At 43.8% G+C, this 25,903-nt stretch overlaps 1 protein-coding gene across 1 annotated transcript in view; it reads left to right on the forward strand.

The window, feature by feature from the left end:
- Positions 1 to 25,903, forward strand: part of LOC126281892 (myrosinase 1-like) — a 105,451-nt gene that overhangs the window by 74,045 nt on the left and 5,503 nt on the right. The window contains exons 9-10 of the mRNA XM_049981207.1: positions 9,867 to 10,007; positions 10,093 to 10,199. Coding sequence (XP_049837164.1) covers positions 9,867 to 10,007; positions 10,093 to 10,199 — 248 coding nt within the window. The remainder of the gene's footprint in view (positions 1 to 9,866; positions 10,008 to 10,092; positions 10,200 to 25,903) is intronic.

The following is a 25,903-nucleotide window of genomic DNA, read 5'->3' on the forward strand; positions in this document are numbered from 1 at the left end:
AGAGGGTTTGATGTCCGGGTCACCATTTGGTCCGCCGCACACAGCAGAAATAGAGTAGAGACTGCGCGGCTTCTCTAAAGCACGCTTGCCAAGGAAACACCTTGCTTTACACGCAGTGCAGGCGCAGGGCAGGACATTAACTGGGCCAGCCCTCTGTCCGAGCCGCACAGGTTTCCTTTACCTGCTCCCGCTTCAGTTGATTCGGCGCGGTAATTAGCAGGCGTGCGTGACTGAGTGAACGGTAAAAGTGAGCCAAGCCGAACGGTATGCAGTCTTTCTCAGTCGTGTGTAACGGAACTATTCGATAAACAAAATTGATTCTAGCACATCTCATAGCCTCTTTTGTTGGCTTCGTGACGTACTGCCTAGCATTTCGTTAATTGTTATAGTCACTGAGATTATGTAAGCTACTACAAAAAAAAAAAAAAACAACTCTTAAAGTTTCCATTGGAAATTAGGGGGGGCGGCCGCGGTGGTCTCGCGGTTCTAGGCGCGCAGTCCGGAACCGTGCGACTGCTACGATCGCAGGTTCGAATCCTGCCTCGGGCATGGATGTGTGTGATGTCCTTAGGTTAGTTAGGTTTAAGTAGTTCTAAGTTCTAGGGGACTAATGACCACAGCAGTTGAGTCCCATAGTGCTCAGAGCCATTTTGGAAATTAGGGGTCACTATGAATTTCCATTTGGTGCATGTTAGGTCATATGTTGCTGTGTATGAAGTGACGCTCAGATGTTGAATTATTTTTTAAACTTGGGAGGATATCGCTGTCTGTCTCCAGTCTCGAGACTGTTATATGTAAACGCTTCGTCCCGATCGCGTGCGCGAGCGAAAAAGCCAGAATCAAATATTGACAAAATACCTCGTATTTCATTAACGGTTTCATATACTGAAGCGAGATTTTGGCAAATGATAGCACACAAAGAGGGTAGTATTTTTCCATATAATCAATACATGAAATTTCTGTATCTATAGCGATCTTCACGCAACTATAGAGTTTTTCAGTGGAATAATGGATAAAATTGGAAGGAGGTTGCAGAGGAATTACGTTACAGCAACAAAATGCGAATGCCGTGTGGCTAGGGCCTCCCGTCGGGTAGACCGTTCGCCTGGTGCAAGTCTTTTGAGTAGACGCCATTTCGGCGACTTGCGTGTCGATGGGGGTGAAATGATGATGATTAGGACAACACAACATTCAGTCCCTGAGCGGAGAAAATTTCCGACCCAGCCGGGGCATTCCGTCACGCTGACCACTCAGCTACCAGGGGGGGGGGGGGGGGGGGGGGACACGTTACAGCAATTGTACGTATTGTTTATTATTTGATTTATTCATTTGTTTATTTCATATGCCTATTCACAGTAAACTTTTAATATTAACAGCGCTATGTTCTGCACTTTAGTATTGGCCTCTTTTATACCTGCATACTGCCCTTGATTCTGGTGAATTATAGCTTCACTCTTGTTTCTTCATCCACTTGGAACAGGCGACAGAAGCTAGTTGGTAATCAGTGGTCTCATTTCCTCCTCTTCCTCCTCGTAATGTTTTCAGTTCTCAAGTAGCCTAATTATGAAGTACGCATGTTACCATTACAATTTTATCTACAGTCTGTAGTTTACAGACAGAAGGTCGTTTAAACACACGAAATCTGGAGCCCAATACAGGGTGTTTCAAAAAGAATATACGTATTACAATGTATTATCTTGTCCAAACTATCGATCGCTGCGCCTCGGCTCGGCTATTGGAAAAACGAATACATAGTCTGGTTTATATTAATAGCCTCTAGATGTCAGTTGTCTCCTGTTTTGCTTGGTAACAGTGATATGTTTAAAATGGCTACTCCGCAACATAAATCATTTTGTGTTCTCGAGTTTGGAAAGTGCAATTTCGTGATTACGGTGCAAAGACGTTTTAGGTTGAGATACCAAACTGACCCTCCGAATGGGTGGAACATTCGCAGATGGTATCGACAGTTTCTAGATACAGAGTGTGTATCTAAAGGAGAGTCCTTGCCACCCTCCTGTTCCTGAAGAAAATGTTGCACGAATTCAAACTGCTTTCCAGCTTAGTATTTCAAAATCAACTCGTGCCAATCTGGAGTTACAAGTACCTACAACAACATTTTGGCGTGTTTTGAGACGTCGGTTGGTAAAGAAACGGTACAAGTAGCAGCTGTTACAAGCTCGGCTTTCTGATGACAAATGCAAACGTCTGACATTTTGTAAAGAGATTCTTGGTGCTATTGACAATGATAACGCATCGTGTTCAGTGATGAAGCGACTCTCCATGTTAGTGGTCAGGTAAACAAACACAATGTTCGAATTTGGGGCTTGCAGCCACTGAACATGTGCGAGATTCGCCCAATGTGTTCTGTGCGATATCCAGATCATCCGTGTCTCGCTATGTTACAAAAGTAGTTGTTTCCAACGCTGCACGTAAACAACTTCATTTTCCAACAAGACGGGGCACCCATCACTGGAGTCACTAAGTGCGTGAATATCCGAATGAAACTCTACCGAACCGCTGGATTGGTCGTCAAGGAGCTGGCGACTTAGCATGTCTCAGCTGGGCTCCACGGTCAACGACCTTCATCCTATGGGGTTCCGTTAAAGAAAATTTTTACGTACCACCACTCCCACAGCACCTGGAAGAGTTGAAGAACCGGATCCGTACCGCCATAACATCAGTGACGAAGGACATGCTTGCCCGAATATGGGAGGAATTTGCGTATCGATGAGATATTGTTTGCGTTGCTGATGGAGTACATACTGAATATCTGTAATCTCAACTTGAGAGCTTCGTAAATATGTGTGTAAAGTTTCATAGTCGTATGCCTTCAAGTTTAATAAATATACGAATTCGAAATATGTATATCCTTTTTGAAACACGCTGTGTATGAAATGCACACTCTACAGTTTGACGCCAACGGGAAAGTCTTAGCTGAAACTTCACTTTTGTCATTAGCTGTACCTCTGCACTTCCGGTAGGGTAGCATTAAGCTTTTTAAAATACGGAAATGTGTCATCACCCACGGAAACATAAAGGGCCCTAGAGTTCCTGAGTTCCGAATAAGAGTCGAAATGTAAATGTAACTGCATAGACAGAATCAGAGTGGACGCAACATGGCATCCAGTGCTTCGCGATCGCTCAGATCTGTGTGGCTGTGCTGAGGCCAGCAGAAGCTCTGGTGCTAAGCCACGCTTCTGCAGCGTGCAGTGTGCAGAGGAGGGCCTTAGCGTTGGTCTGTATTGCAGCTTCACTGCTGGCTTCTTCACCGCTCGCAGGGAGCGTTTACCTCTCATGTCGGTATTTGATTACTTCCACCAGCGTGAAGTGAAAACGCTATTCCCTGCCTCTTCTGAAAATGCATAAAAATTTGAATACAGAAAGTCCAAATTACAGCGCTCTAAAAACAGCTCAATAATCATCCAGTGAATTTTTACAGACTGTTGCGAATGCTGTGACAACTTTTCCAGTTTATGGTATATGTTATTAAATGACAAATAGTTGAAATATGAACATTTGGCCAGCAACATTAATAATCTACTTCAACTATCTCTCTCACCTGTAACTTTCCCTTTTGGTATTTACCAAATGGGGATAAATTATGTGAAACAGATGAATTGAATTCAAAAAATTATTACATCTCATATTATTCAACATGGTGCATTTGCTCGTCTCAGACAGCTTCGCATTAAAAAATGCCTGAAAAAATGCCTGTTCGAAAGCTTTATTCTTATTTCTCACTCTTCAAATGATCTAGCATTTGCTAGATTCATTAGTAAGCTACTTTGAAAATGAAATCAATTGTCATATGATTTTACATACAAAACAGTTCTACGAGTCCGGTATGTGGGATCCATACCAAATAGGACTATCAGCAGACATTGAACGTATATGAGGATAGGAAGCTCGAATGGTCACAGGTTAATTTGACACGTTGGATAGCGGCACGTAAATACCATAGGCCGGCGCCTGAAGATGGGTGATAACTTCCGAAAGACTCATTCATAAAAAATTTATGTCCAGATTGCATTTCATTTAAGCGTTTCGGGAGGCTGCCACTATCAGGTCAGCAAATTAAAGAATCAGTGCAACATGTATCGACAAACAGTTCGTAATTGTACTGACTAAAAGCGTATACTGGTGGTGGCACTCTGTCAAAACGCATATGGTAAGGTCTAGGATTGGTAAGCAGGGCACAAGGGCTGCTGGAGTGAGATTCTGACCACATTCTAGAATATAAAATTTTATTTTCACCACCTTAGTTAAAACAGAGCACTGCTAACAACACAATGATTAATTAGAATTTGCAAATTGCGGTGATCTACACCGAGTATTCAATAACATAAAGGCAATGAGAGTAATTCAACTGTAAAAGAAAAGCAACCTCACGGCCCCTATTTTAATAAAAAATTACTTTGCACAAATATAACTTTAACATAACTACAGATCTGAGCTCACTAGTCAATTACCAGGCCTATGAATACGAAAATAACAATTTGTAACAGCTATTAGGTTTCAAAAAATACACTCCTGGAAATTGAAATAAGAACACCGTGAATTCATTGTTCCAGGAAGGGGAAACTTTATTGACACATTCCTGGGGTCAGATACATCACATGATCACACGACAGAACCACAGGCACATAGACACAGGCAACAGAGCATGCACAATGTCGGCACTAGTACAGTGTATATCCCACTTTCTCAGCAATGCAGGCTGCTATTCTCCCATGGAGACGATCGTAGAGATGCTGGATGTAGTCCTGTGGAACGGCTTGCCATGCCATTTCCACCTGGCGCCTCAGTTGGACCAGCGTTCGTGCTGGACGTGCAGACCGCGTGAGACGACGCTTCATCCAGTCCCAAACATGCTCAATGGGGGACAGATCCGGAGATCTTGCTGGCCAAGGTAGTTGACTTACACCTTCTAGAGCACGTTGGGTGGCACGGGATACATGCGGAAGTGCATTGTCCTGTTGGAACAGCAAGTTCCCTTGCCGGTCTAGGAATGGTAGAACGATGGGTTCGATGACGGTTTGGATGTACCGTGCACTATTCAGTGTCCCCTCGACGATCACCAGAGGTGTACGGCCAGTGTAGGAGATCGCTCCCCACACCATGATGCCGGGTGTTGGCCCTGTATGCCCTGGTCGTATGCAGTCCTGATTGTGGCGCTCACCTGCACGGCGCCAAACACGCATACGACCATCATTGTCACCAAGGCAGAAGCGACTCTCATCGCTGAAGACGACACGTCTCCATTCGTCCCTCTATTCACGCCTGTGGCGACACCACTGGAGGCGGGCTGCACGATGTTGGGGCGTGAGCGGATGACGGCCTAACGGTGTGCGGGACCGTAGCCCAGCTTCGTGGAGATGGTTGCGAATGGTCCTCGCCGATACCCCAGGAGCAACAGTGTCCCTAATTTGTGGGAAGTGGCGGTGCGGTCCCCTACGGCACTGCGTAGGATCCTACGGTCTTGGCGTGCATCCGTGCGTCGCTGCGGTCCGGTCCCAGGTCGACGGGCACGTGCACCTTTCGCCGACCACTGGCGACAACATCGATGTACTGTGGAGACCTCACGCCCAACGTGTTGAGCAATTCGGCGGTACGTCCACCCGGCCTCCCGCATGCCCACTATACGCCCTGGCTCAAAGTCCGTCAACTGCACATACGGTTCACGTCCACGCTGTCGCGGCATGCTACCAGTGTTAAAGACTGCGATGGAGCTCCGTATGCCACGGCAAACTGGCTGACACTGACGGCGGCGGTGCACAAATGCTGCGCAGCTAGCGCCATTCGACGGCCAACACCGCGGTTCCTGGTGTGTCCGCTATGCCGTGCGTGTGATCATTGCTTGTACAGCCCTCTCGCAGTGTCCGGAGCAAGTATGGTGGGTCTGACACACCGGTGTCAATGTGTTCTTTTTTCCATTTCCAGGAGTGTATATACTCAAATAGTAAGATCTCATAAATACGTGAATTAACTATTATGGAAAACATTCGGCAATAGGATGTTATGATAGCCTGAAAGATGTACACAGCAAACCAGCACATCCGCGACGTTTGGCGTTCACATCGGCCGCACGTCTGAATTCCATGTTCGAGAGCTCGAGTGTCAACAACTGGCAGGAGGGATTGCGAACAGTGATAACGGCTTGTACATCGCCCAAACCGAGTATTAATACACAGTTCACTAAAATACTAAAACCAACAGCCAAGCACTGGGTAGCGCCAAATGCAGGAAGAGATATTGAACGTTAAAGTGTGACAACCGCAGCCACTATTAAAGCAAAAGTTCATTAAAAAGTCTCCAATGACGTCAAATTAGACTTGATAAATTTATGAACCACGACTATCTCAAGGTGATAATGACCAGACAGTCAGCGCACAACCTTGAGTACCAAAGCAACGTTTCCCGGCGCAAAATTGTTACTGTTAAAGTTGCCAAAAAGAAAGAAGATGGCAATTCCAATTTAAATTGGTGGCTGACGTTTTAAACAGAGAATAAACTTTGATTCATAAAATTGACCACCTAATATATTAACATATAAGAAAAGGAATCGCCGAATATCGTCCACACTTGTAATTCAACGTAAGCGGGGCACAGCTCAGTTCCATGGACTTGCAATGCCAAGAGTCCCCGGCCGACGTCTATGTGGTTTACGAAATGACTAGCGAACATCAATGTGGCTACACGGAGCAGTGACATCCAAAAATTCCGTCACAAAATGGCTCACCATTTAAAGTTAGTCCACGAGCTCGCCGTTAACATGCACGCCAGGGTAAACCCCTGCGCTCTCCTCGGGATTCGAGATAGACACGACACTTAAAGTAGTGAAGGAGTTTTGCTATTTGGGGAGCAAAATAACTGATAATGGTCGAAGTAGAGAGGATATAAAATGTAGACTGGCAATGGCAAGGAAAGCATTTCTGAAGAAGAGAAGTTTGTTAACATCGAGGAAAGATTTAAGTGTCAGGAAGTCATTTCTGGAAGTATTTGTATGCAATGTAGCCATGTATGGAAGTGAAACATGGACGATAAATAGTTTGGACAAGAAGAGAATAGAAGCTTTCGAAATGTGGTGCTACAGAAGAATGCTGAAGATTAGATGGGTAGATCACATAACTAATGAGGAGTATTGAATAGGATTGGGGAGGAGAGGAGTTTGTGGCACAACTTGACTAGAAGAAGGGATCGATTGGTAGCACATGTTCTGAGGCATCAAGGGATCACCAATTTAGCATTGGAGGGCAGCGTGGAGGGTAAAAATCGTAGAGGGAGGCCAAGAGATGAATACACTAAGCAGATTCAGAAGGATATAGGTTGCAGTAGATACTGGGAGATGAAGAAGCTTGCACAGGGTAGAGTAGCACGGAGAGCTGCATCAAACTAGTCTCAGGACTGAAGACCACAACAACAACATCTCTTCTGATACTATGGTTACTTGATGATGTTCCACCAACTACCCTATCACCATGACTTTTCTTCTAGTTAATTGTTTATGCTAAGTTCTTTTATTGCTGCTTTTGTGGAGAGCCTCCATATTTCTTATATTACCATATCCTTTAATTTTCAGCATTCTTTCGTAGCAACATATCTCAAACGCTTGGACTTACATCTTTGCCAGTTTTCTCACTGTCATTGATTCACTGACGCATATAACGCAGTGTTCAAATATAAATCCACATGAATTTCTTTCTCAAATTGAGGTCAGTTTTTGGAACTAGCACACTTCAATTGGCGAGGACAGCTTTCTTTACATGTGCTAATCGATTTCCCATATCCAGGTTCCATCATAAGCTATTCCCAGTCCAGACTATTGATGTTACTTTTGTCACTAATTTCATATCTGTTACTCCTCAACATTTTCTTTTTCCTTTGATGCACTGTCAATCAATATTTTATCCTAACTCGTTGTTCATTTCATTCAGCAGGTCATGTGTAATTTTTGTTGTATTCCACACATCAACACACAGAATCGGTTAAGGTCACGGCTGAAAAATTTCCAATTTATAACGCCATTTTTCTCTAATGGCCAATGATCTCGGACATACGCAACTGTCTCCACCCGCCGTGGTCACTGACCTGCCGACGTAGTGGGAGTGCGCTGCTTCTGTAGTACAGTACAAAAACAAAGAACAAGTTTGTAGGAAAAAAATAATTCTCATACTCCTCTTCAATTCATCCAGAGATCATCTCACAATGATACACATACACACAGAATATAGAAGTATATCTTTATGAGGATAGCACAGGTCACTGGCTGTGGCCTTGATGCTACAAACATCCTGGCATTTGCCAAAAATTAATTTAGGAAAACCATGAAAAACGTTAATCAAGATGGCTAGAGAGTGAAAACTCCATCCTCCCGAATTTTAGGTCAGCGTCTTACCAACCGCAATGTCTCATTCGGTTGGTCGTTAAGGTGCAATGTCTTGTTTACACATAATTTGTTCCATATATCTTATAATTTTACACTTCAGCACTGCAAACACAAGGCACTCAAGATGGTAACTACAGAACCATTAACATGAAGCTATTTCCCTTGAATTCCCCGTATTTTATTCAGGAAACTGACTCCACTCCAGTAAACATGCAACTCTATTTGTCACACGCAGTTCTTCATGTCCGCCCATCGGCCCACTGAGCCAGCATTCTCACATGATAACTGGGATGTCGCCCTCAGGAAAATAACAGGGCATTACTATCACGCACTGTGGACATCGGCACATTATTTTCTTGTAAAAGCATTGCATTTGAGCACCTTTCGTAATGTGGTTATTGACCACTATTTTGAGCCTTCAAAGAACTGCACTAGTTAAGAAGAATGTTTTAGCTGTATTTTTAAACAGATGTATTTTAGTGATACTTTTCCTCTCCTTGGGAAATTTATTATACTATTTTATTCCCTAAGAGAAAATGATGACTTGAATGTTTTGTTTGCTTGCATTCGGTAAATGTAAGTCCAGACTGGTTATTGATGAATTATTATGTATAAAACTATTAGTGAAATACGTGGTAATGATTTCTCTGATATGCGCAACATATTAGTAGATGCACTCAGTTGATACAGAATAGGTGCGCAGTATCTGAAACAGTTATTTATAATGAGCCCGATTACTACTTCTAGTTATTGCTATTGCGGCACTTTCCTGCAATTTAAAAACTATATTCATGCTTTATCCCTTTGATCCCCAGAAAACAAACCCATAATTAAGAACTGAGTGTACATAAAAATACGATGTCAGTAGAAGACAATGGCTGTTACAAAATGACAGAACACTGAGAGCATAACATACTGACGTTCCTTTTGCCAGTATCTTTGTGTGTTCATTCCATGTTAAATGACAATGAATATTCATCCCTAAGAGGTTTACGCGTGTTACAGTATCTGTTGCTTTATCATCTCTGTGTAATGTACAGAGTTAAGCTGAAGTGCACACTGTTTGTTTTCTTTATGTTCATTGATAATTTTTTATCTACTGTCCAATGAAAATATCGCTCAAGGTTTCAACTGCTTTCTGTAATAGGAGTTCTGGCGTTTTAGCAGTCACATGTAAGTACCATCAACAAAAATAATTTGTTCTCCGTGTCTTATACTCTATGGCAAGACACTGATGACATATTCGGAACAAAATTTGGCCTAACATTGTACCCTTGGGGACACATAAGTTTATAAGCTTCGTAATCCACAATAGTTTTTCCTTTCTTTGAATTTATCATCAGCAGAAATGTGAAAAAGTCTATAGTACAAATAGTTTGTAGCAATGATCGTTTTTGTTATGTGCATTTATTATTGTTTTTAAGGTAGCTTTTGTTTATGTGGTCTTACATCAAGCTACATTCATTGTTTCCTGATCCAGCCATACCCGTGGGCGTTCCGCAACATACTGAACTGGATTGCTAATGAATACCCGGGTTATCCAATCATTGTCACCGAAAACGGCTTTGCAGCACTTGGTTATGGTGGTCTGAATGACACCTATAGAATCATTTATTACAGGGTGAGTTCTGATCATTAACTCAAAAAACATTACAATCTTAAATACACAAAATCAGCTCTTTACACCTGTTGAATGTTGGTTACAGGCTTACTTGACGGCGCTTCTACAAGCTGTCAACACTGATGGCGTTCCACTAATCGGCTACACTGCCTGGAGTCTCATGGACAACTTGGAATGGAACAGTGGTTTCACGTGAGTCCTTGTGTATTATGATGCTCCTTTTGTTTACTCCGGCTGAAACTGAGAAAAACCGAAGCGATTTTTCCATCATGATAATCTCGATAGGAAATGAGGAAGTGAAAATTGGCGTGATTAAAATCATTCCCGAAATTATTATTCCGGTTCTTACACAGATCTTATATTTCATTTTTGTTAGGTGCACATATTCTTCTGAGTGGAAACTAAGCTAAATGCGATCTCTACTGAGTAATAACAACCGAAAATTAAGGTGTTCTTACTGGCTGATTGGCATATTGTCAACATTATCAAATGATTTATATTATGCTTATGAAAAGCTGCTGGATTATCTTAATTGTTATAGACGTGATACATGCCAATCAGGTTTCCAAAAGCGTTTTACGACGGCAAGAACATGAATTAAAGTGACTGACTATTTCAAACATCTAATAGACTGACGGAACTTTGCTTAGTATTAATTAAATATTTGATACCGTTTACTTCGTTACGTTAGTTCTGAAAATTAACCAGTTGCGGTTCTCAGACAGTACGGTCATGGGGAGCAATAGGCAGGTGTGGAATAAGTATCAAATAGTTGTTTGAGGGTTGGAAACGTCATCATGAAAAAATGTCCTCCAAGGGTTCCGTTAGGGTTTAGCCCTCGTTCCTCTTTCTCCCTGTACAAAATATGAAGAGTATATCAGCTGCGCTGTATCATTGTAACTCTCATAACCTGATGATAAGAAACTGTAGACAGCCCCAGAAAGATATCTTCTGGTGAGTCAGACGTGAGAGATGACCTGTGATCGGCAACAAGATTGGTTCAATACTTGGATATCACATGAATTCTTGGGTACGATATGTGTGTTATTCTTTGTTAAAGTCTAAAGATGAACCCGTCGCTTCGAAACCGGGGCTGCTCTTTTTGTGTAAAAACACTCGAAGACAAAAAAAGACAAAAGAAAGAAAGATGCTGTGTGGTGTATATGTACAGGCAAACAAATGATTACAGTTTCAGGAAAATTGAATGATTTGTTGAAGCGAAAAAGCTTCACAAATTGAGCAGGTCAATAACGCTTTGGTCCACACCTGTCCTTATGTAAGCAGTTATTTGGCTTCGCGTTGATTGAGAGAGTTGTTGGATGATATCGCGCCAACCCGAGAGGATGAGACATCCCTTCCCATAATGCCCCAAAGCTTCTGAATTGGGGAACGATTCGGTAAACGTGATGGCCAAGGTGAGGTCCGGCGAGCACGAGGACAGGCAGTACATGTTGTACAGCTGCCGTTTGCGGACGTTCACTATCTTGCTGAAATTTAAGTTCACGATAGATTGCCATGAAGCGCAACATAGTAGGTCGCGGAATATCTTCTACGTATCACTGTCCTGTGAGCGTGCCGGCCGTGACAAACACAGAGGCCGCGCTGTGAAATGAAGTGCCACCAGAGTCCATCGCTGTCGGGACTTATGGTAAGCGACAGTTAGACTGGTGATTCCGAAAGAGCGTGCGAGAATGTAGCAGGAGACAGTGGGCTCCACTGAAAAATTTGAGTAGGGAACCTGTGGTCGGAGAAGTCAGCTTAAGGAGATTTGGAAGCAAAATTGTCTGCCGCTTTGTCTAGCATTACCGTTTTCCAGCTTGTTTACATCTGATAGGCGTACAAGCTTACCCGTACAGTAGTGATTATTTACATTTATATTTCCAGAATGAAGTTTTCACTCTGTAGCGGAATGTGCGCTCATATGAAACTTCCTGGCAGATCAAAGCTGTGTCGGACCAAGACTCGAACTCGAGACCTTTGCCTTTCTCGGATGGGTGCCCTATCAACTAAGCTACCCAAGCACGACCCACGACCCGTCTTCACAGGTTTACTTCCGCCAGTACATTCTTATTTCTTGCATGGAAGCAAGGAAGACGAGCCTGATTACCAGGGAGTCATGATGCAGGTTTTGTTTACTTTACTTGTCCACATTATGGCTCTACTGTACCGTATTTACAATGTCCCATGACAGAACGTGCTATCCCTCAACGACAGACCCATTCATTCACTACCCAGTGTTATTTAGCGACGTACATTACAATACGATGGAGCACTACCGTACAGTATTCCCTGGTCGCTGAATTGGAAAGGGAGTATCCTATTCCATGGCCTGCAAGGTCACCTAACCTGAATGCCCTTGATTATTTCCTATGATTATATCTAAAGTCACTAGTGTATGAGACTCCACTGGATAAGGAGATGGAATTAGTTGCCGGAACTGTAGCTACCTGTGATGTGATTCGAAACATACCAGGAATATCTGTCAGTGTGCGTCAGAATTTTGTTCGCGCCGTCATGCTTGCTTTGAGAGTGGTGGCTGTCAGTTTCAGCACATTTTATTACATACAGTACAAATGGTACGTTCATTATGTCGGTGATGATATTTGCAGTTAACTAATGTGAATAATGTGCACAGGAATGTGATTTTATTCCTAGTATCCTATTATGTCCTTCAGCTGGCTTCCCCGTCCCCAGGTACCCTACCTCAAATTGTTCAGTGGAGCATCCTCTATGTCCTATTAAATGTTTGCACCCTCCTACGGAAACACCCTCAATGTACATCACATCTGCCGACATCCATTCCAGTCGGATAATTCTTTCGGGCTGCATAATCTTTTTCGTGTTGTAGTGTAATTAGCGTTATTAACAGTGACTAATTGCTGTTTTCCCCTTTGCAGGAATCGCGCTTCTTCTCACACAACCTCAAAAATTTCAATTTTCAATAAAATAGCAAGAATAAAATTTTTGTTCCTAATGCTGCTGATACTGAGGCGCTACGGCTTACACCGAGCACGTGCCAAAAGCCTCAATAACCACCTACTTCGCCGCGAAACCTGCCAGTTATGAAAGGTGCCTACAGGGACGTGGAGTTACCTGACTCCAGTGCAGTGTCCAGCTGGGCCAGTTTTTTCGGTTGAGGATCCAAAGGGCGAGCAGCCCGATCGAGATGGGCGCACAGATTCTCGACTGGATTTTGTTCCTGAGAGTCTGGTGGCCAGACCAGAACGGTATTCAATTAAGAACAATTATCTGAATTATTATTATTAGTTACACACACCAAAGAAGGTTTGGCATCAGCTCAGTTCCGAGAGTTCCGCACCATGTATAGAAAATCGGAACACAGGTAAACACAAACATCATTTCCGCCCTTTTTATTGTTCATGAAAACCAAACATTGCATGTTGTACAACCATACAGCGAAACAGTGATGGTGGTCCAGATTGCTGTACACACTGGTCTCTCTAATACCCAAAAGCAGGTCCTCTTGCATTGGTGCATGCCTGTATTCGTCGTGGCATACTATCCAAAAGTTCATCAAGGCACTGTTGGTGCAGATTGTCCGACTCCTCAAGGGCGATTCGGCTTTAATTCCTCAGAGTGGTTGGTGGGTCACGTCGTCCATAAACAGCCATTTTCAATCTATCCCAGGCATGTTCGATAGGGTTCGTGTCTGGAGAACGTGCAGGTCACTCTAGTGGAGCGATGTCGTTATCCTGAAGGAAGTCATTCATAAGATGTGCAAGATGGGGGCGCGAACTGTCGTCCATGAAGAATGTCTCCCAAATATGCTGCAGTTATGATTGCACTATGGGTCGGAGGATGGCATTCACGTATCGTACAGCCGTTACGGTGCCTTCCATGACCACCAGCGGTTTACGTCGGTCCCATATTAGGCCACCCCAAAACAGCAGGGAACCTCCATCTTGCTGCACTCGCTGGACCCAGACTCCAATTCGAGACTTTTGCCTTACGCGAGCAAGTGCTCTATCAACTGACTCGGTTGCCTCCAAAGACGTCTCCGACGATTATGTGATTGAAGGCGTATGCGACACTTATCGGCGAAGAGAACTTGATTCCAATCCTGAGCGGTCCTTTCATCATGTTGTTGGGCCCATCTGCACCGCGCTGCATGGTGTCGTGGTTGCAAGGATGGAGCTCGCCATGGACGTCGGGGCTGAAGTTGCACATCATACAGTCTCGTGCGCACAGTGTCAGCCGTAACACGACGTCCTGCGGCTGCACGAAAAGCATTACTCAACATGGTGGCGTTGCTGTCAGGGTTCCTCCGAGCCATAATCCGTAGGGAGCGGTCATCCAGTGCAGTAGTAGCCCTTGGTCAGGCTGAGCGAGACATGTCAGCGACAGTTCCTGTCTCTCTGCATCTCCTACATGTCCGAGCAACATCACTTTGGTTCACTCCGAGACGCCTGGACACTTCCCTTGTTGAGAGCCCATCCTGGCACAAAGTAACAATGCGGACGCGATCGAACCGCGGTATTGACCGTCTAGGCGTGGTTCAACTACAGACAACACGAGCTGTGTGCCTCCTTCTTGGTGGAAAGGCTCGAACTGATGGGCTGTCGGACTCCCTCCATCTAATAGACGCTGCTCATGCATGGTTGTTTACTTCTTTGGGCGGGTTTGGTTCAAATGGTTCAAATGGCTCTGAGCACTATGGGACTTAACATGTGTGGTCATCAGTTCCTTAGAACTACTTAAACCTAACTAATCTAAGGACATCACACACATCCATGTCCGAGGCAGGATTCGAACCTGCGACTGTAGCAGTCACGCGGTTCCGGACTGAGCGCCTAGAACCGCTAGACCATTGGGCGGGCTTAATTACATCTCTGAACAGTCAAAGGAACTGTGTCTGTGATACAGTATGCACAGTCAACGTCTCTCTTCAGTAATTCTGGGAAGTGGGGTGATGTAAAACTGTTGATGTGTGTGTTATTGGAGCAATAGGAGGTCTAAACCAAACGTTAATAAGACAACTTTTTTCTGCTGCTGTTCAAAACACGCACATACAGCTGTGTGACAATTTGTCCTGCTGGTAGATGCCATCGTGCTGAGATAAAACGAACTGCGCACATCCCAAGGATATATGCATACTTGTGTTGATCCATTATGCCTTCCAGAATGACCAGATCACTACGTAATGCCACGAATACCTTCCACAGACCATAATACTCCTTCCTCCGGCCTGAGCCCCTTGCATTCAGATGTTTCACGCCGTACACGCTGACAGCCATCTGTCCGATGGAGTATAAATGTGAGTCATCTGGAAAGACCACATGTCGCATCCAGTTATGGTACCGCCTTGCGAAGTTCAGCCTTCTTCGCCGATGAACAGCAGTCAGTATGAGTGCATTTACCAGGCGCCTGCTGCAAAGGTCCATACGCAGCACCCTTCGCTGAACGGAATTGAGGAGATACTGTTCTTAACTCTTTGGTTGACCTCGGCGGCCAGCAGTTCAAGAAATGCAAGTCTAGTCGTTCGTACACATCTTCGCAGGCGTCGTTCACCTCTGTCATCTGCGGCTCATGGCGCACCACAGATGCCACGGTGCCGGGTTTGGATATTTCCATTTTGCCATGCATCGTATACTTTAAAGACAGTGGCACGCAAACAGTTTACTGAGTCAGCCGTTCCGGAGCCATGCAATGATCATGCAGTTTTGGACGCCAGATAAATCGCTTCGTTTCTGCATTACGACAACGACCGGGCTGTGTTCAGAGACGCCCTCCCACTCCCCAATACGAATCGCTCTGTATGCCCTCCACTGCTAGCGTTGCCGCCTGCCGTCTCTGAGTGGTTACTGCACGCTGCCGTTGAACATAGGCCGTGGTCACGTCAATGCGATTGGACCGTGTATTTTGCGCCGATACTAGTGCACAAATACAGCATTACGGCTTTAACTAGTAGAACTGTAGTCAACAAAAATGGCTTCTCGTATCTTTTAAATTTTGAAGCTCTAGAACGAAGCACAGATTGCAACAAAGACTTTGCGCCATGTAGTAACGCATGTTTGAAGGACTTTTTCGATGGTTTGGTAGCGGGATGAAGTGTAGGGAAATGCAGTAGGGAACACAGAATACAAGAAGACTGAAAACGCTGTTTTCAATATGTATACAGCTGACATTTTGTCTTTAGTCACATTAATCTGCGTACTGTTAAGAATGCAGCCCGTTAACTAGACTGTTTAACGAATTTTGTCTTTGTTCTCCATCAGTGAGCTTAAAGCACTTGGTATCTGCACAGGACACAACATGTATTTAGCCCGTATTCAGTTTTTCCACAGTCAGCTTAATCGAATTAGCAGCTGCCACAAGAAAAGGACGATACTTCAGTGGCGAAATTCTGCTGCTGTTAGTGTCACCGTCCTTGAGTGTTGCTGAATAGTTCGTGGAAAGTTCGGCCGTAAAGGCGCATGTCGAATGTCAAGTAACTTCTGTAAGTAGCTTTCGTGAGCATTTCCCGAGGTGCTTACAAAGGAACAATACGTACACCATTTTATTTCTGCAAGTCGACTGGGAAAGTTAATCTCAGGTTTTTAGTGCAAGTTTCTCGACTGGAGTTCCGTCGTGAGACACAAAAGTTTACAGTGTCGTGCTTAGAAACCAGAGTACCCGCCACCGCTGCCGCATTGTTGTTATTTGAGAAAAATCGTAACGAAAAAGTAAAGTTGAGAAAAAGCAAGTCTTCTAGTGAACAAAAGAATAGATAGACGTACACATTTAAGCTATCAAGAAATGTTACTGAAAGAGATAAAATCAGAGGACTTCGGCCAGATTAAAATCTTTCTGAGAATGTCGTACGCAAATATCGAACATCTCTTACCTGTTGTGCATTCAAATATTCGAAAGCAGGATACGAAAATACGACAAGATACATCACGAAGAGATCACCTTTTAACTGTTCTTCGGTTTTCACGAACAGTTTTTGTTGCTTTTATTACAAATGTTAGGCGTTTGTATTTTCACCATCATTACAAAATCGACGACGTCTGTGCCGCCACTCTACTTCCCCTTCTTGTGAAGCAAAATAGCCGGTAAGTTCATTTCGCAATTCCTTGGCTGGTGATGACAAGTTACACTGAAGAGCCAAAGAAGCGGGTACACCTGCCTAATATCACGCAGGACCCCCGGAAGCAGACAGAAGTGCCACTAATGTGTGAAGTAGCGCTGGAGGAAATTGACACCATGAATCCTGCAGAGCTGTCTATAAATACGCAAGAGTACGAGAGGGTGGAGACCTCTTCTGAACAGCACGTTGCAAGGCATACCAAATATGCTGAATATTACTCATGTTTGGGGAGTTTGGTGGCCAGCGGAAGTGTTTAAACTCAGAAGAATGTTCCTGGAGACACTCTGTAGCAATTCTGGGTGTGTAGGTGTCGCATTGTCCTGTTGGAATTGGCCAGGTCTGTCGGAATGCACAGCGGACATGATTATATGCTGATGGTCAGACAGGACAGGTCAGACAGTACGTGTCACCCTTGAGAGTCGTATCTGGACGTATCAGTGGCCCTATATCAGTCCGACTGCACAGCAACCCACACCATTACAGAGTCTCTAACAGCTTGAACAGTCCCCAGCTGGCGTGCAGGGTCCGTGGATTCATGAGGTTGTGTCCATACCCGTACACGTCCATCCGTTCAATACAATCTGAAACGAGACTCGTGCGACCAGGCGACATGTTTCCAGTCATCAACAGTCCAATGTCGGTGTTGACGAGCTCAGGCGAGGCGTAAAGCTATGTGTTGCGCAGTCATCAAGGGTGCACGAGTCGGACTTCGGCTCCATAAGCTTTGTTTTCTTGAATGATTCGCACACTGACACCTATTGATGGCCCAGCATTGAAATATCCAGCTTTTTGTGGAGGGATTGCACTTGTGTCACGTTGAACGATTCTCTTCAGTTGTCGTTGATCCCGTTCTTGCAGGATTTTTTCCCGACTGCAGCGATGTCATAGATTTGATGTTTCACCCGATTCCTGACATTCATGTTAGACTCGTGAAATGGTCGTACGGGAAATGTCCCACTTCATCGCTGCCTCGGAGATGTTGTGTCCCATCGCTCATGCACCGACTATAACACCACGTTCAAACTCCCTCCAATCTTGATAACCTGCTACTATAGCAGCCGTAACCGATCTAACAACTGCGCCAGACACTTTTTGTCTTATATTGGCATTTCCGACCGCAGCGCCGTATTCTGTCTGTTTACATGTTGCTTTATATGAATACGCATACCTATACCAATTTCTTTGGCTCTTCCGTGTGTGTACGTTTAGGGGTTCCCATTCTTATTTTCAGTACTGACATATTCGTGCCGATATTGAAGACGGAAAATTTCTGCAAGTTCGAGTAAAAGTGACAATGCCTGCTTGTACTCGTTGCGAGAAAGTGTTTCCACTAAATAACGGAAACTAGTCCTGGAACATGACGAAAATCTCGGATGTCGACATCCCGAGGGCATTCCCGAGTCAAAGAACTTGCAGAATTGGCTTCTGCAAGCAACCTGCAGACGTTTACCTTCTAGTGGACATGTGGGTGAAATCCCCATGCCGGCCGCGGTGGTCTAGCGGTTCAGGCGCTCAGTCCGGAACCGCGGGACTACTACGGTCGCAGGTTCGAATCCTGCCTCGGGCATGGATGTGTGTGATGTCCTTAGGTTAGTTCGGTTTAAGTAGTTCTAAGTTCTAGGGGACTGATGACCACAGATGTTAAGTCCCATAGTGCTCAGAGCCGTATGAAATCCACTTGGTGGTGCACAGACTGCTGGCTGGCATGCGCCGAGGGAGGACATCTGGCCTGATTCTCGAAGCTGTCCGCTGCACGAGTTTTGGCGGCAAAATGTCTGTTCCAAGTTTTCTCAGCACATAAGAATGACTTTTCACTTTACCCGTTACGTAAAGTGATAATGCTGTTTTTCTTCAACTGTGGAGAAATCCGCTCCATCTAAAAAGCATTTCGACGCTATGTTCTGGCCGATACCAGGCTTGCAGAGGGGCAGGCATCGCAGACTGTGACTTGTGCAAGATTCTGAAACTTAATAACGAATGTAGGCGAGTCGCAGTTTGTTAAAGGCGTGTCCTCTACTTCAGAAACTTTGTTTCATTCAGGACTGCTATTCTGCCACCTTATGCCGGATGATGTTCTGTGTCTGGATACCTCAGCATGCAAGAGCCGGGCCGACGGATGGCACGGTTCAGTGTCTGAGATTCAGTCTCACACACAGGTTTAGCCTCTCACAGGTTTTCAGAGAACAGCCCACAGTCTGCTACAGAGTGAAAGGATAGTTCTGAAAATACTGCATTCCTGAAGCAAGATATGTACCCATGGTCTAGGTGTAGCATCTTTGGTTAATAATGAAAATTTCCTCGGTCCCGTGTTCGAACCACGCCCACACTTAACATTTGAACAAAAATTATCAGCAATGGCGGCCGAAGACTTCCGGCATGAAAAGTCACCCTCACTTTGCTGACAGCCTTGTCAAAGAGTGCAGAGGAGCGAACAGAGGTTCCGGGATCTCTTGCCCATGGGATGGGACACTGCCCAGAAACGTGCAAAAATCAGCAATGATCAACGGTATGAGAATGCTAAAGGCAATGGAAACCACTGCATTAAAGACATATAATGTGTATCCACAGGACATGTGGCCAGTAACTGAAAAAGTGTCATGATGATCTCTCCATTCGCAAAAGATTCCGGAACACTTCCCCATTAGGATCTCCGGGAGAGGACCACCGAGGGGCAGGTAACCGTGAGAAAACGATGGAATAACCAACGATTTGACAGCAGTCTGCGAGTCGTAGCATGGAATGTCGGAAGTTTGAGCATAGTAGAAAGCAAGAAAATCTGAAAAGGGAAATGCGAAGCCTCACTCTAGATGCAGTGGAGGTCAGCGAAGTGAAATGCAAAGAACATGAAGATTTCTGGTCTGACTAGTATAGGGTAGTCTAGAACCGCACGACCGCTGCGGTCGCAGGTTCGAATCCTGCCTCGGGCATGGAAGTGTGTGATGTCCTTAGGTTAGCTAGGTTAGAGTAGTTCTAAGTTCTAGGGGACTGATGACCTCAGAAGTAAAGTCCCATAGTGCTCAGAGCCATTTCAGTATAGGGTAATATCAACAGCAGAGAAAATGATATACAAAAGTGGGATTCGTTATGAATAGGATGCTACGGCAGAGAGTTAGTTACTAAGTCACAGTTCGATGGTAGGGTTGCTCTGATTAGAATGGACAGAAAACAACACCGACAAAGATGGATCAATTATAGACGCCGACGTCACAAGCTGAAGATGAAGAGGTGAAGAAAGTATATGAGGATACTGAACGGGTTATTCAGTACGCAAAGGGAGGAGTAAATCTTAAAGTTATGTGGGACTGGCAAGAGCTTGTAGAGGAAGCAGTAGAGGAACGGTTTACAATATGGATTTGGTACTAGAAATGAGAGAGGAGAAAGACTAAATGCACGATTGGATGGAAAAAGGATAATACTCCAAGAAAAGGAAATTATACTGAGATAATCATTTTGTAGCCAGCTGTATGTGCTATCCAGTGGATGAAGAATTAGGAATATTCCAATCGAACTTCATTGATATAACTGAGATTGAAAGTATGTTTGAGTGGAAGAGAGATAATATCCCAGGAACGTTATTCTTTTTCCACACAGAGGTGCATAATTATCTTAGATGTTCAGAAATGACGGGAGATTGGATCGACAATGAGGGCTAGATTTGTTGACAGCTTCTGTAACAATGCAAACTGGAGCTGTTTGTTGCGTATGTGTGTTTATATTCAGTAGGTAGGAGATATTTCTTAGTGAGCGAAGCATTCTTTTGCGTTCTGTGAAAAATGTCTCAGTCATATGAGAATGTGACAGATCCTGGAAGAAAGCGAAATAAAATGAAAGAAGACGAGCATTCAAAGGAAATAGAGAAATTAGACAAAGAAGTGAAGAATTTGTCACAAACAAGGGTTGTTTGCTGGCTAAAAGGACTGGTCCAGACTGTTGATGTCATAAGAAATGCATGGCTGTTTTCCGTGGTGCATAGAAAAGGAGTGTGATCGTTTGTGCAGTGGAAAAATAAAATACACACATATCTATTAGTATTGCCAGAAAGACACGATATTGCTAGACATCGAACGATCACAGGGAATTGTTAACAAAACACATCATCCTTCAGATACTTTGCTGTGAAAGGACTCAGTCGGCTACAAGTTTGTCGTAATGCCTATGTTAGTTTGCATGCTGTCTCAAATATACTGGTTTTAATATTTAAAGGGGCTTTTGGAGAGTAATCAGTTGCCTACTGGCATGAGAGAAAAGCATTAAAAATTGAAATTCAAGCTCGCTTTTGTATTTAAGATCCTGCAAGACAACCAAGTGCAGAACTTCAAAGATTGGTGGCCTCTCTACTTCAAGAAGACATCGAAGGACCTTAGGAGGAGTGGTTGTTCGTTCAACATTAGTACATACAGATATTTGAGAACAATAATAAACTGAAAGGATATGCGAAGGCTTTTGTCTTCATCGATGGCCTATTTGAGAGGACATTCAAGCTGAAGAAGGAAGAGGATGTTGTGCTTCCGAAAGGCAAAGCGTGTGGTCGAATCGTCTGTATCAATTCTAAGATGCTACAGAACATTTACACAGTCACACACTATGTGCCTGAAAAACACAGGTCATTTTATAATGAGATTCTTCAGGGGCCTACTTTAAACACATAGAACAGTGACATTGATGAGTGAAGTACCTCGAAATGATTCTGTAAACTTTGATGTGTTTCCTTATTGTTCTTTCAGTAAATAAATTGTTCATTAAAAGCTGTAAACAACAGCTATTTTCTTTAGTATATTGTTTCGGGTTGTTTTCTGTCCCAGAAGCATCTCTTATCACACTTTATCGAGTTGTTTAAACAGTGAGTGGAAAAGAGATAATATTCCAGCAAGTTATCATTAATTAATCATTAAATAATGACACTCCTGTTATGACATTTTGACACATAACCACTTGCTACTAGTGCTACAATTGCTTAATGGTGCATTTGTCAGTACGACCGGTAGTTTTGGTAGCAAAGAGTTTTCTCCTTTTTTCTTGTTTCCCCCAAAACTTGGCAATGGAATGTTAGCGTTTTTACACTCAGCTATTTTATTAAGTTTAGCAATAAATTTCTGTTCGAAAATCACAAGAGGAAGAAGTATCCTCGGGAAGGGCCAAGATATACGGGAAGATTTCAGTTAGATTACATCATGATTAGGCAGACATTTCGAAATGAGATACTGGATTGTAAGGCGTACTCAGGAGCAGATATAGACTCAAACTTAGCAATGGTGAGGAGTAGGCTGAAGTTTAAGAGAGAAGTGAGGAAGAATCAGTGCACAAAGAATTAGGACACGAAAGTAGTAATGAATGAAGAGACAAGCTTGAAATTGACTAGGTCTGTAGATACTACTATAAGAACAGCTATGCAGGAAAGACTGTACATCTCTAAAAAGGGCAGTCACATAAGATGGAACGAAAAAAGTAGGTTCAAGCAATGTAACTGCGAAGAAAACACAGCTAACAATTGAAATACATTAATTGATCGATAAAATAAGAAAGTGCAAAAACAGTTCAGGGAAATTCAGGTATACAGATATACTAATCATTTAGGAGCGAAATAAATGTACAGTGCAGGGAACCTAAGGCGAAATGGTAGCATGAAAGATGTGAAGAAATCGAAAAAGAAATGATTGGCGGAAGGACCGACTCAGCGTACAGAAAAGCAAAAACAACCCCCGGTGAAATGAAAAGCAATGGTGCTCACATCTCGAGTGCAATAGAAATTCCAATAGGAATGCAGAGAAGAGAGCGAATAGGTTGAAAGAGTACACTGAACGCTTCTATGAGGAAGAAGACTTATCTGATGACGTGATAGTAGAAGAAACAGGACTGATATAGATAGGCAGAGGGTCCAGTATTGGAATCAGAACTAAAAAGAGCTTAAGATCAAGTAAGGCAGAAGATATAATTCGATCAGTATTCCTAAAATCGTTGGAGGAAGTGGCAACAAAACGACTATTCAGGTTGGAGTGTAGATTGTGAGAGACTGTCGATATAGGCTACCTTCTGACTTTCAGAAAAATATCACCTATACAATTTCGAAGACTGCAAGAACTAACAGGTGCGAGAATTATCGCGCAATCAGTTTTATAGCTCATGGATCCAGGTTTCTGACAAGAACAATACACATAAGAATGGAAAAGAAAATTAGGGTTGAGATAGGCGACGATCAGTTTGGCTTCAGGAAAGATAAAGGCACCAGAGAGGCAGTCCTGATGGTGTCGTTGATAACGGAAGCAAGACTGAAGAAAAATCAAGACACTTTCATTGAAAACAGCGTCAGACAGTGCCAAATGCTGCACGATTTTGAGAAAAATAGGGGTAAGCTGTAGGGAGAGACTTATAATGTAAAATACGTAGAAGAGCCAAGACGGAACTGTAAGAGTGGAGACCAAGAACGAAGTGCCCGGATTAAAAAAGGGTGTAAGACGGGGATATAGTTTTTCAACCCCGCTGTTCGATCTAAAGGTCGATGACGCAATGACGGTATGGCTTCGTCAGTTAAGTAAGTAACGAGAAAGCAATGTAAGAAAGTTCGAACATATCACCGTGCACCATTGAAAAGAAGTCTGTCTCACCAATCTGTAGGGTTATGATCATTATTTTCCGGCATGCCTCTAAGCTGGGGAAACCATACCCGGAGAAAATTAAGCGCGTCTTATGCTCCAATGAGATGAAAATATGTGACAATGTCAGAGGAAGCCTGTTTTGGACGGCGAAATCCTTTAATTGGGGGATGCTAGTAACCATCTCCGCAAAAGTTTTTCTGACGACGGGAGACTTGAGGGATCTGAAGAACGAATTGTCCGATTACTCATTATTAGAAGATTTTTCGCCCTCTGAGCTCCACGTGTTACCATATCTATAGATAAATGTGGGTGCGAAACGTTTTGTGCTCAGTGCAATCCGTCTGGCGTCTGGCGTTGAAATTTGAAGGTATCTCTTTAGGTACGGTATCGTCTTATTACAATACTTCGGAAAATAGCACTAATCTACAATGTGCCTACGTGGAAAATCAAACGCCTTTTATTACTTAAGTAACACATTTTTTCACCTCCAAGCAGAGGCCAGTTATCCCTCTGTGCTCTATAGGTACACGCAATACTTTGACCTGAACAGCTGTCCGACATTCTTGTCCGTCTGCAAAACAAACGGTTTGTTGCAGGTTTCCTTCCCGAATACCACCCTCGAAAACTAACCACTGTAGTGCTATAAAAACTTTCCGTGTTCGGACCACGTCGAATTGCAGTTAAAAATCGAGCTTTCTGAGGTAACAACCGTTTTCTTCGTCAGGAGATGAGTGTCTGCCGTTTGACGTTGGTCGAGTGACCCAGCTCGGAACTCTAGCGTCTATTGGTGGAATGAAGTCACCTTCAGGGCATGCATGGCCCCCGACAAATACGGGCCTGTAAGGAGGTAGTGAAGTCACTCTAGGCGCATTGTCCTCCATATTTCGCGAATGCTCAGCTCTGAGCAGGGCCCGTGAGAAATCAATAAATATGCCAATGAAAAGCTGCCCACTAAAGGTCTAAAATTGTTGTTGGCTATTGAAATCTTGTATGCATTTCAACGTGCAGTTGAAAATCATTAAACTCGTCTGAAACAGCTATTCGCTCCCCTCTGAAGACGGCTGATCCCTCGACTCGTAAGACCTGATACGTCACGTGCTGCGACGCACGCGACTCGGCCGTCATTCTCGTAGATCTCAGGCCATGGGATTCGAATGCGTAAGTTTGAGAAATCGGCATGAGGCAGTAACTACCCACCCCCTCCACCAAGCGGCGATTCTGGGCGGAAGAAGAGCACTCCAGCAGCCCTTAGTCACTTGGGAAATTGTAGTTTTTTTATTTTAGTTCTTTGAAGATGCTCTGTATTAAGTGCTCGTAGCCAGGCACCACTGAGACTGAAACCCCGAGTTTCTACCGCTTATTTTATTACAGAATCCCAATAAGCAAAAGCCTGGGACGGTATCTGCAATCGTCAAAGTAGATATTTCGTCCTTCTATAAGATATCTTCTTCTGTCGCTGATTATGCCAGGTTTATATACTTGGTTCATCGGCTGCATTCACTGCTGTGCTCGGCTACGGCTCGGACAGTCAATCAACTTAATTTTCGTAACGTGTATGTGTCACATAGTAGATTCTAGGTAATATCAGATACTTTCAGATCTTTCACTGGACACTGAAGTTGGAATATTGGTCTAATACCATATATACGTAATATAAAACAATTCTTACCGATTTCGCATGAAATCCTGCCCTGCAGATGTCATCACTCCGTCATTAGAAGATGAAATTCCAAGAGACGTCAACTGATGAAAGACAAGCTGTACGACACTATTACAGAGGTAGACATTTCTCCTGGCAGACAGTCGTCTCGTGACGAAGAATTTGGTGATTGCCTTCGAAAGCTGAAGTTTTAATTTCGGTTGGATGATGTCCGCGCACCGAAAATGCTTTATGCAAGGATACCATTACTGTAAACTCCCATGTCATAATCACTATGCTGCGTCACATACGCTACAAATTCCTCCATAAAGAATTCACAAATTTATTTCTACGAAATCTGCAACAAATCGTAGCTGTGATCATGATTACGGGAATTTGAAAACCATTGTCAGTCTCCTCCCATGCCGGGGTCCGCTCCGGTAGCTCAGATGGGCAGTGCTGCGAGGCGGTCACGCGCCAGAGCGCTGCGGGCGAGGCGCGCGCGGTGTGTTTGTGTTTACTTCGGCCGCTGTAAGTGCCGTTTTCCCTTCTAGACCACCATGGCGCACAAGTA

This window comes from Schistocerca gregaria, chromosome 7 (assembly GCF_023897955.1).
Source record: "Schistocerca gregaria isolate iqSchGreg1 chromosome 7, iqSchGreg1.2, whole genome shotgun sequence".
NCBI classification, from domain to species: domain Eukaryota; kingdom Metazoa; phylum Arthropoda; class Insecta; order Orthoptera; family Acrididae; genus Schistocerca; species Schistocerca gregaria.